Source organism: Plectrocnemia conspersa, unplaced genomic scaffold (assembly GCF_051122295.1).
Source record: "Plectrocnemia conspersa isolate PC_06_02 unplaced genomic scaffold, ASM5112229v1 ptg000008l, whole genome shotgun sequence".
Lineage (NCBI taxonomy): Eukaryota > Metazoa > Arthropoda > Insecta > Trichoptera > Polycentropodidae > Plectrocnemia > Plectrocnemia conspersa.
Window position 1 is genome coordinate 9,230,051 of NW_028277172.1, and position 13,228 is coordinate 9,243,278.

The 13,228-nt window shown below is 29.2% G+C and overlaps 1 protein-coding gene across 14 annotated transcripts in view; it reads right to left on the reverse strand.

Moving 5' to 3' along the window:
* The window catches only part of LOC148232911 (CUGBP Elav-like family member 1), a 263,128-nt gene that overhangs the window by 93,710 nt on the left and 156,190 nt on the right, over positions 1-13,228 (reverse strand). For 10 of the 14 annotated variants that reach the window (XR_015810521.1, XR_015810518.1, XR_015810520.1 and 7 more), the window contains exon 2: positions 5,713-6,021. The exons of 1 other annotated variant lie outside the window; for it this stretch is intronic. Coding sequence is in view for 9 of the 13 variants with exons in the window: in XM_088190745.1 (XP_088046871.1) it covers positions 5,713-6,021 (309 nt within the window). In the remaining 4 variants the exon portion in view is untranslated. Of the gene's footprint in view, positions 1-5,712; positions 6,022-9,344; positions 9,627-13,228 lie in introns of all 14 variants that reach the window. 3 more of the 14 variants (XM_088190749.1, XM_088190748.1, XM_088190747.1) reach the window with 1 other exon arrangement.

Sequence of the window (13,228 nt, forward strand, 5' to 3'; positions counted from 1 at the left end):
GCGTGCTAGATAATACGTTTTACCCTGCGCATAATTCTATTGTTATTCTATGCTTAGATTACCGATCGACGGATTCGCCATTAGGAACATTTTTATTTTAAGGCGTGAACAAATTTTGTTTAAGCCTTATTTCCAAGAAGCAATACAATTAGCGCGCAAAATCTTTATATGCGATTTGTCAATGCGGTCTCGAACTAGCATTATAAAATAATTGACACTTGGTCACTGAAAAAGTCAAGTAACGAGAGACGCAGATGACAGATGAGGAGAGACGCCATTAAGTTACAGCAGCAGAGACGAGACAGGACACTGCATGTCACAAGACAAAATCACAGTCGACAATAGTGCAACTTGACACTCCACAAAGACTCTCTTACTTTCAAAACCATTTTAAATCCATAGCCTGATAGCAGTATTTACATTTCTTAATGTATATGTGTGCTAATTTATATATGTTCATAAAACTGTAACCAGAGTTTTTTCGGCGTTTATTTTGTCTATAAAGTCTCACACATTTGACCTTACAACCAGAAAAATATATTTTTACACAGAATATTTATTATATATTACTAAAAATTAAAATTAAAAAAAAATTTATAGTATATTAAATTAAACATATATTAAGAATTAAAGTATTGGAGAAGAACGCAGTAAACAATATTAATATATTTAAGGAAATACCTTAATTTATAAAAATTGCGATTTATAGATTATTTGATATCTTTGATTAAAGAGAGTTTATGTCAGTAATGAACAATTTATAAGAATTGTTTATTACTTACAAAAACTTTGTTATGATCCATATATATTATATCACTATTAATTTAAAAAGTTATTTTCGCTAAAATGTGTCATTCATCGTTATTCGTGCAGTCTTTTATCTGTCTTAAAAGTATGTATTAAATAACTTATTTTTTATATGCTACAACATGTTATTAAAAATGATTATTATTATTTATTATTTATAAATATTTTAGGATTTATATTCTTATATAGATATAATATAGAATAAACTATGAATATTTTTTATCATTTACACTAAAGCAAAAATATATGTTACTGCATACTTTGTATTAATTAAAATTTAATAAATAGTTTTTCTATTTATTATTTTAAATAATAATAATAGATTGTAGATATTGTCTATATTTTATCAGCAGTGACCATACACATAGCACAGGAATACTGATATATACATATGATGTTTAAAATGTGATATTTTAAAAAGTTTATAAAAATATTTAGTCTGGAAACTATTCTACTTTGCCAATATTTTTTATGAATACATCGGACCTTAGTTTCGGCGCGTGGGTTCGGAAAAGTCTGGGGTTTTATCAGTCGCGATAGCGTGTCGATTTGAATACGTTTCCACGCAATAGCGAAACATTTCGCCCGATATTGAGAAGAAAGAGGGGGGTGAAAAATGGCGAATATGGGCACCCGGGAAACTGGAAAAGACAATTTTCCTAACTCGATTGCGGTGTCGCCGAGACGGGCCTTTGTTGAGTTTAGTACGCGTGTAAATGAAAAAGAGATGAATCGCAAATACAATTTTGCCCGACATACGGCGTGCGAAATATATTAATCGCGAACAAGGCATATTTTTTTTCTTTTTGTGTGTGAATGTGTGTGTTTTTCGATTGGATTTTCTTTTATTCGAAAGGTTTTTCGGTAAAACGATTGAAAATATTATAATGACGTAGGGCGCTCCCATTCTCGTATTTTTTGTAAAAAGACGTAAATTTACGGAACTCTCGTAATGCGTCAATGAAAAGATTTACTTCTGTGTAGAAAAATACGTGATAAAATATACGCAAATATATACATTAGCTAAAATAATGGGGCATATTATTTAGATGAAAATATTAATTTAAAATATCCAGTTATGACTTTCAGATGGATAGAGATACATTTTAAAATTACTTCTACAATTTTTCAACTGTGATGTTTTTTATTTATTTAAGTAAACCACAAATATTTTTAACGATTTTAATCAACTGAAATTAGTCAACCAATTTAATTCAAATGAACTTATAAAGATATATCATGACTTATGGCACTTTATCAAGCCATATTATTGATATGGAATTGTAATAACAAAACTAACTTAAATTTGATTCAACGGACTTAATATCTTTCGCTCAACCTAGTTTTTGATACCCACGGCCAATACTCTACAGATGTTTATTTTACCATCTGATTTTTTAATTCCTGATTTGGAGTTATGTGTACAATATTTATTAATCCATTTAATTATTCTACTGATGATTAATTGATTTAGTCCTTGCAAATTTTATGAAAATATATTTTTCAGTTATTTATATTATGTTTTTTTAAATAAAGTAAATAAAAATATATACACAGATATACGTTAATTAATCAGTACGTACAAATTACTTTGTGATATACTATTATAAAACAATTTAAACTAATTGTTAATTTTTGTTATGATTTGGATTAGAGCATGGCTTTAAAGTGTATATTTAAAATAAAAAATATAGTTATAAATGTGTCAGTTTCTATCGCATACTCTTATAATATGCACGTTTATCTTTCTTAAACAATGTTAATAGCTGTTTTAATTTTAGAGGAATATGCACTATGTATTTAATTCTCGATAAAAAATTCAGTAGCAATGTTTTACATATATTTTGTTAGTATTGATAATGAATACGTTTAATGCACTTTGTTTGATAAGGCTTTAATAATAAAAAAGATCGTTTGGGGTCAGGTCAAAGGTTTGAAAGATTACATTTAGCAAATTAATAATAAAACAAAGATAGTCACAAGACTTGTGAGTGGTAATATATGCTATAATCACTGTAACAGTAAGAACACATAATAAATATAAACTGAATTTTTAGATTAAATTGTATTTGAACTTTTAACAACGCCTTTTATTCACTTCCTATTTAGTATTGCATCAAAGCATATATTTTTTCAAGAGAGAGATTGCGCAATAATATTGCTAAAAATCTAGTATATAAAGATTCAGATTTCCCGTACAAAATGATTTATTCTGCGGTACATGAACTGCTCTTTACTATTCTTTAATTGGTTGGTTGACGTGACGTGAGAATAATCTCCTCGTCGACCGCCCTTAAAGTCAGCTGATCCAATCACTACCAAATGGGTCACAATCATGTCAACATGGACAGCTACTAACTGACTCTACGAGCTACGAGCTGATGACATGAGAGCTAAAATATGATCCTGGGTTTTGGATCGATGTTACTACCGACTTAACTAACTAAGAACACTGACTCTTCCTGATGTCGAAAATACAGTTGTGTATAAGCTCGCAAAAAAACCTAGCTCTAGAACACTTTATATTGAGCTTCATCTTTAACATCCATCATTAAGTATTTGATATTAATTTTATAACCAGTACAGCTTCAATATTTATTTAAATATGGTCCACATATTTATTGAATATTTTTTTCCCTTACTAAAAGTTATAGTTTGGTGAACTATACTATTGTATAAATAGTTTTTTAAATAATAAATAACATGTATCTTTGAGATAGAGTCTGCTACGTGACAACTGTGAATTTACGACAATAGCAATACTGTTTTTAGAATAGTGACTTTATTTTGTATTACTATTTTCAATCAGTTGTTGTGCTAATTGTAATGAGGAACTAACATTGAGTTCAGAATTTAAAAATATATATTTATGTTTCAGTGTAAATCTAACTGACCAATAGATAATTTTAGACGACACGGTCACTGGATTTTTAATTAATAATTCTGCATTGTAGAAAAAAGGTAAAAGCATAGAATATGCAGTACTGCTACAATTTGTTCATATGACATGACTATTTAAGTGGAATTTGTAAAGAATTTTACTCTATGAATAATATATGTACAATTGTACATATCACAGGAGAAGCAGCGATTCATTGGAACATGCTGAAGAAGCGGCGCATATTGGAGCGAAACGCTCTGAATAAACTCAAAATTCAATAACTCCTATACCAATGAGAGTGTTTTCCTGAAATTTAGTATCATATAATTTACTTTAATCAAATAAAAATATAAAGAAAATGTCAGTTTTAGTACATTGAAAATACATGTTATGAATATTAATTTTTCATATAATCTTCTTTTCAGAAATTTAATAATAAAACATCATTAGTCGTTTGTAACATACTGAAAGTAAAATAGAATACACATTATTGAATATTGCGAGTAATGTTTTATATTTTGTGTATTATAATAAATTATAATCAAAAGGAAAACAAGGTTTTAATTATAATTTATAATAGTAGATGATAATATGATTACTTATCATTATTTTATATCATTTATCTTTATACAGATAATAATTTTTTTTAAATTATCGAACACAGGAAATGAGCTAAGCTGTTTACATTATTATTATCATTATATATACTTATATTCTGACCTTATAAAGCATTTTACCACAATAATAAGTTTAAAACATTTTACACAGAATATTGAAACGTAATTTTGTGGCTTTTATTATATGTAAATGACTGAAATTCAAGTATTTATCAGTAGTTTACTAGATACAAGTGCTACTAATTAATTAATTTTGAAATATGGCTGTAAAGATCAATATTTTTGACCTTTTTATGGCTTTTATTAAACATGGAAAACATGCAAATAAAATCCTAAACGAGCATTTTAACTTGACTGAGACACAATATATCTGCATTAAAGCAAACCTACTTAAAACATAAAAAAAACACTTTAGCTTCAGCTTAAGACAAAATGGGCTGCTGCAGCAAGAAAAAGTTCGTTTCATCAACAATAACCAAGAATTGCTAAATACGGAGTTCATAGTCGACTTCGAAAATATAGGATCTATCTACATCAGACATGTTAACAGAATCTGGAATTTAAAGAGGTAGATCATGTAAAGATTATGCAGAATTTTACGAAATAACAAAGAAAATAAAAGCCACACAATTGATTCGACATTCTGGAGTCGATCAAATTAAATTTTCATATATGCAAGGACAGATCTATTGGTGAAACAACAAAAACTAATATTATTGAAAAAGTGAAAGATTTGTTATCTGAATCAATGAAAAGTTTATTAACTCGACTTGAAGATCATATACAATATGCACAATTTTTATCCAAAGAAGAAGCCCTAGCTATTTTGATTGCTATAAATATATCTAGAGACAATTACCAGCTGTTAAAAAATGTTCTTGATGAAAAAAACTGTGAAGTTCTCCTATTATACAAAACATTAGCAGAATACTATCCTGATAGATTTACCGTTACATGTATAAAAGCTAGTGTTGCACTAAAAAATATCTTAAGTCATACAATATATTTTTTTTAAATTGATTCGTATTATGTATCAGAATCAGGTGCGTATGGTGAGATAGATTCCCTTTCGCTCGCTTGCATGTTAAGTGACGAGAGCGAGTGAGAAAAAGTGGGCGTGCGGAACGCATGTAACGCACTACCTTATCTCTCACTCACTCTCATCACTTTACGAGCGAGCGAGCGAAAGGGAATGTATTTCACCGTACGCACTGATTGCTGACACGCGAAATGATGATTTTTGCTAAAATCTATGGGATGTTATGAATAAAAATCAATACTTATTTTAATTCTGTACTATATTCAATGTTTCGCCCCAATATGCGGCACTTCCACCGCTTCTATGAGTGAACCGTTATCATCTAACATATTAAGATCATGCTTATAAGTGCGTGTGATTGTACTCACTCTGTGACATCGGTTGGCGACTTGTTAGAGCCGCCCTTGCTCGGTGTTGGCAGCCGGTTGGCATTGCCGTCGAGCACGCCTGGCGATATCTTGCCGGCGAGCGCATCCAGAGAGTGCAGCATCGCGGGCCACTGTACGCCGGCCACGGCGCCGGCAGCACCCCGCTGCGATAGCGCGTCACGCAGCAGCGCCTCCCTGAGCAGGCTGCTGACGGCGATGGCCGCCGCGGCGCCCAGCCCCGACGAGCCCGTCTTCAGCGACACTTTGGTGGCCTTGGGCGTGCGCACCGCACCGCACCCACCGGGCGTCCTTCACCAGAAAACATCACACTATTAGGACAGTGTAGGGCAAATTTTGGTTTTCGATAGGCACTCGGCGACATTCATATAAACTTTCAACTGGTAAAATCTGCACATTTCGCATACTTCTCTTCAATAGCACAACTTTACATTAGTATACCAATCACATAGGTTAACGCTTATAACTAAAATCTAACATAGTGAACAAGTTTTGCCTCAAACCGTGGGGGGCCGTTTACATTAGAGTTGTAAATTAACTTCAAAGAAGTAAAAGACGGGGTACTATTAATGGTCATCTATATACAAGGTGGTAGGACATTGGACGATAATTTGCAAATGAGACGAGTGAGTGCGGAATTTGTTCCCAGACGTTTGACTGACGAATAGAAGGAAAATCGTGTGTCAGTTTGCACAGAATTAAAAGATCCTCTTGATTAGATCCGGAATTTATAGCTAAAATTATAACTGGAGATGATATTTGAGTATATGACTATGATCCTGAGACGAAACCTGAGTAACTCTCCTCGCTCTAAGAAGACATGTCAGTCAAAGTCGAACGTCATGGTCATGCCAACTGTTTTTATCGATAGTGAGGGCATAGTGCGATCAGAGCTCGTTCCAAGGTGAACCATTGTAAACTCCGAATATAACTAGGGCATACTGGAACGTTTGCAAAAAGATGTACAGGGAGACCAGAAAGAAGGGTCATCACGACAACGCGCTGTGCCACACCTCGATTCTGATCCGCGAAAGATCGCTGTCTGGTAAAAAAAGATTCCTTTCTGTCCACATTCCCATTTCTCTCCGGATTTAGCACTATCCGACTTCTGGCTCTTCTTAAAAATAAAACAGTGCGAAAAAGAAAACGTTTTGCCACTTTTACCGACAGTAAGAGGGCTACGATGAAGCAACCAAAGGCCCTTCCGAAAAAAGCTTTCTAAAAATGCTTCCAATCATGGAATCAACGTTGGGATAAGTGTATCACTGGCCAAGGAGAGTACTTTAAAGGAGATGAATTAAAATTTGACGTAAGCTTATTACTTTGTTGATAATAAAATTATTCACCGTATTTTTTGATCAACCCTTGTAGTTACATCATTTTCAAAATCATTTAACAAAACGCAAAATATAGAAAATTTTGATATTTTTTTTCTATATTCTATAAATTAGTATAACTAAGTGGTCACACAAATCCAATGCTTAACTAGTCTTTGTAAATAAGTAAACATATACAAACATATTTGGAGTGAAGTTTTCATTAGAAAGAAATTAAAATTGACATTTTAAGTATGATTATTTTGCAACCTTGTTCAAACAAAGTGTAATATATGTTTTGTATTTGATATACCATATTCAGAATTATAGATAAATATAACATAAATTATTAAATATTGTGAAAGGACTTTTTTTGATTCAGTTATATTTATCTCGTGTTGATACAATCAAACATTTTTTGATTAAATTGTAATACCAATATAAAAATGCAGAAAAAGTATGACTTAGCTACGAATTACCAGAAATCACATCAAAAAAATATGAAGGCTCTAAAACTTAATATATAATATAAGTATGATTTAAACAACTAGTGTTTTATCTTGAGAACTATTTTTTAAGAATTTTTTTAAAAAAAATATGATTTTTTATTTTTATGAACATTTTATAAAATGTTTTGTTGTTAAATTGCCCTAAATTGTTGTAAATAAAAATACAGAAATATATACTGTAATTATATAAATAATATATACAGAGTTTTATATATCTTGAGAATTCTTAAGCAATTTCCTATTTCTCGAGAAATGGGAAACATTGAGAAATGAGAAACAATAATAATAATTTTGGGGGAAATAACTTATTTCACTCTGCTCTCACTATTGTTCTATATATAATCAGTGATTTTTTCATAGAACAAGTTTTAAATATAACTAAAAAATTAATGTCTGCTTTACATAATTTTTATTGGAACGAGAATTGATGTATAAAGCTATAAGAATTATCAGAATTAAGTTTGGACTTACAGAATCGCACAATGGACCTGTAGAAGGTAAATGAAAAAATATAAATACTGTAGAAAGAAGAACATTGAGCCGTATTATAAATGCGCTCTTGCTGCTGTAAGTGATTTTCGTTTTTGTGGAGGTTAACTTCACAAAAAAGATTCAAGAAAAAATCTTCCCATTATTCCAAATATATTCTATTTCAATTATCAAAAAAAGAAGGTTTGAGAGCAAAGACGGTGATTTGGCGCATTATTTTCGAGTATTTGATCAAAAACATTGTCATAATGTTAATAATCAACTGGAATTTAGAGAAGTGGAAATTAGAAAGATGTCAATCTGAATGTAACAAAATAAAACTTGTAGATTCCGTAAATACATTTTCAAAAAGACATATCTAGAAAAATTGATGCATTTGATACGGATTCTAAATACCATTACAATTTCTTCAAGTAAATGTGAATATGAATTTTAGCAAATGCATCTAATGACCATCAAGACAACGTAAGTTCTTTTGTGTATCGACCTTGTCGAACCTTCTCTGAGACTTTTCGATCCTTCAAAATACATTGATTTATAGTTACTCAAGGAATGACTGTCGAAAAGATTTATCGGAGAATTCGACACAACTTTGGAATTTACTATGAATATTTGCCATAAATAGAAATATAAAATTAATTTTAAGAACAGAATATATGTTTTCTAATTGAAAAATTAGCAATATGTAAAATTTTATTTTTTACAAAAAAGCTACGTCATAAGTTTGAAGTGTTAGCATTAAAATAGTTGTTATTTTAATGGAATAAGTATACACTAGCTCACTATACTTTTAGGTTAAAATGATTTTTTAACCTATGCTATGAAATCTCTGAACTCCAAAATATAAGTTGATTACAAATAAGCGCTTCAAGACAATTTTACAATCAGTGAAAGTAACACTGAAAATATTAGTGGAATTGCCAGAAAAGTACGTTGATGAAAACTACACTACTGCATAATTTAGTTATACTCATTCTCTATCAATTGAATTATTAGAATATGAGTATAACTAAAACATCGATATTGATCCATATTAGATAAGCATACATATATTTTTAATAAAAAAATACGGATAGATAGATATAATGTATCATGTTGACAGATGTGTGTTGAAAAAATAGAAATTCAAAATGTGCAGATTTTAATTTTAAGGTCACGAATAATCAGTCGTAGGATGATGCGTTTTAAGCTTTGTTCACAGTGGGGAAACCAAAATGCGCGTCATTCTAAGACTGATGGTTATTACGTCAGCGACATAACGGGTTTCAAAGTCGAAAACCAAAATTAACATTGCACCAACCTAATGTTTGACTACAAGGTATATCTTGAGCACTGATTCGCCTAGATTGCGAACCGAGGAGGATTTTGGTAGCACGCGCACGGCTCGGCACACCGGTGTCACCTGCGCGGGCGGAGGCCAAGCCGAGGGCTACGAGGCATCGCCCCCCGCCCCTGGCGACCTTATCTTATCTTATCTCTTAACACTTTTTTTATCTGTCTCTTCCACCGTCCGACGTGTGTGTCCGTGCGTTTGCTCTCTACCGACCGACCGCCCTCGCCACTCGTCACTCACCGAAACACCCTATAACAACAGAAAAGACACGCTTAAGATTCCCAGACACCATGATTTTTATTTGACAACACAACACCAAAAACAACATCAAAAAAACAATTAGATTCTCGAAGACGAGTGGCGCTATACGAATCTAAATTGCGGTGAATGTGCACACTTTTATGTGAATTGGCAATGTAGATAAAATAATTAAATTTAATTACCTACATATATTTTTATAAGGTGAAGAATCAGTGCTATGACTAGCAGATGTACTGAAACAAGGAATAAAAGAACCTGACAAATAAATGTCACAACTGACTCAAACAATGGATACAGATTGCATTTCTTAATATACATAAGAGAAGGGTTCATTGGACAATGAAAGTAGAATGACTATATTATCATCTTATTATCGCATATAGATTGGTGTTATGAGCATTTAAGATTTTTGCTTTCTCTATGCCTCATATTTATACTGTAATATGCTAGTATCACTGATTTACAGAAACCAGATTAAAATCTTGCGATTAGTTATAGTAACAATTTAAATATAAAATTCAAAGCTTTGAGTTTAAGGCATTCAAACTAAAACTGCAATTTTTAGATATTATTTTGGCTCTTTATGACTTTGAATTTATTGAGTCATACACGATTGGATCCGTTTTTACTGCTGTTTTGTCAGAAGTTTTAAGAAGTTATCTTTCAATGATATTTATTATCGGTATAGATAAAATAATAAATAATCTAATATTTTCCTTATGAAAATTAAACATTGCATTGAACACATTATTACAATATTTAACACTAAAAATCATCAATATGTTGGATATAGCTCCTGCTAAATATAATACAGAAGTCCTGCTAAAAATCACTATTCCTGATTTTTATTTATAATGATATTGTAAGCAAAAGGTGGACACATCTAAGCCACTTAATAAAAGCAATTGTTATTTCGGTAATGAACAACATTTATTGATGCAGGGCTTACATTAATAAGGTTAGAGACATACAAAAAAATGTTTTAAATGTTCAATTTTAAATAACATACTAGATTTATAGTAATAATACTATAATGGATATTACCATGGTTAAAGTTTTATTTGTGCCTCATATTTATTTAATATTAACAAATCTGGCAAAAGCTCAATATATGTATATATTTTTTAAATATCTAAAATTTTTGTCAAAAATGAATTTTAATTCCTAGTAAAGTTATAATTTCACTGGTGTTTTTGTATAATCATATTAGAATTCCCTAGTAGACAGCTCATAGCTTTTAATTAGGTTTATTTTTATAGGTTAGATTTGGGTTTGATTTAATTTATTTTAAGTGTTGTATTGATGTGACGTTACAATTCTGTGAATTTCTGATCTTTAGAAATATGCATATTTAAATTAATTGTTTGATACATTTTAACTGGCTGATTAAGTAAAATTATATTAATAATATATATGAGTAATAATAAAATATATTTATTTTTAGTATACTGCTATAACTATTTATTATAAAGGAATGATAACCTAAAATTAACGCCAAATCAATGATAATTGTTAATAAATAGCATGAATATTTATATTTGCAGAACAAATTTTTAGCACTGGATTTCAAAAAAATCAGTTAAAACAACAAAGTACATCTTAAAGTACAAATATTAGTTTTGTAGAGATAGTTAATTCTACATTAAAAAATATTTACTATAAGAGAAATAAAGTATACGAAAATATATTAAAATTAATTTTTTATTACAATTAATTTTAGTCTTCTAATAAATATACCATTTTTTTAATATTAAGTAAATTTATATAAGTATATTACCAAGCTATAATTTTTTTTTAAATACAATAATTGTATTTTTATGCGTAATAATTAATTATTCTATATTTCAAGTCTGTTTCTAAACACATTTTTACATAATTTTTAAGGGTCAAAATTAAAAAAATATAATATAAATAAATCATGTTATAGTTACCATAAAAATATCAGTATTATTGTAAGTTCCTTTTTGTATGATTTTGATATTGTGTTGTAACCTGACTGCCGTAAGCTCAAAGCGTTAAAACCTGTACCAAGTGGCTAAGGCAATCAGAAATAATTTTACTAAGACTGGATTACAAATAGTTATAAATAATTGGTTGTTAGGCAAAAATACAAACAAAATCACTTGAGAAATTTTCATGGATTTCGAAATAATAAACAGAAGAATAACGTTAAAAAAAATTAGAGAAATAGTTTTAAGGTGGTTTAATAATTATTTAAAAAAAAGCAAAAAGTTAAAATAAACTCCAAAAAGAAAATGTTATCGTACGGCGTACCACAGAGGTCTAAATTGAGACCATTGCTGTTTAAATTATATATTATTAATATAATTAATATTATAAAAAAATAAAAACACATCTGTATGTGGACGACACTTTAATACAAGAAATTGAAGATAATTTAAATAATAGATTATGTATAATATAAATATAGTTAAAAAATAATGTACTTATACTAAATGAGAATAAAATTAAATGTATGTTTTTTAATTATACATATTTGCTAAATAATAATATAAAAATAGTTGTTAATATAAAATATTTAAAAATAATTATTGATAAAAAGTTTAATTTTAAGAATCATTGTAATTACATATTAAAATAAAATAGTAAAAAATAGGTATATTATCCAGAATGAAAAATATGTTTAGTATAAACACAATAAAAATAATCTACAATATTGCCCCATTTAATTATTGTGAAACAATATTAGATATAATTAGTAAATTAGATAAAATGATGCTGCAAAAATTACAAAATAGGGCAATGAGTGTAGTTTTAAATTAAAATAGATTTACTAGTAAAAGTATGATTGATAAATATTCAAGAAATATTGAAAATGTATTTTTAAGTATTTAATAAGAAATCAAAATGTACATAGATTTAATACTAAAAATAAAGATAATTAAAGGATAGATAGTTATAAGAAAATATTGTACGGAGCTATATTAGCTAATTAAATTATTAGCTATATTAGCTAATTAAATTATTAAAGTAAATAATAAATACCTACAATTAAGAAATGACCACCAGACTTTTTAAATTGAGAATAAGTAACATTTATTTAAATACATATTTTAATTTGTAATTAATATATGCCACTATAATGCTGGAGTTGGTTTTAATATTAGCGCATTTTATAATTAAAAAATCCAGTTTACTGCTGTAGCTCGAACCCACGACCTCTGGGTTACCAGTCTAGATCTTACGGACTACGCTATTGCGATTATAAAAAACTGTGTTATATCCATTGCTTTTAGTATAATACTAGTAACATAATTGTAAGCTATTTAAATCTAAACAAAAAAATATTAGTGTATTTTTAAGTCATAAATTTACTTATTCAAAGTGAAACGTTTGGAGTTAATCCAAATAACTCATTTGCCATTATGAATGGCTCATAAATAGCAAATGTTGAACATAACTCAATATATTTATTATTACAATTTGAGTAGTAGTAGTAGTTTTAGTATATTTTCTAATCGCAAAATTTTATTTGTCGTAGATGTTATGTTTGAATTTATTATATTTAAGCAAACATACAAATAATCCACTTATACACATTGCAAACGTTATCAAAAATCAGAAAGATA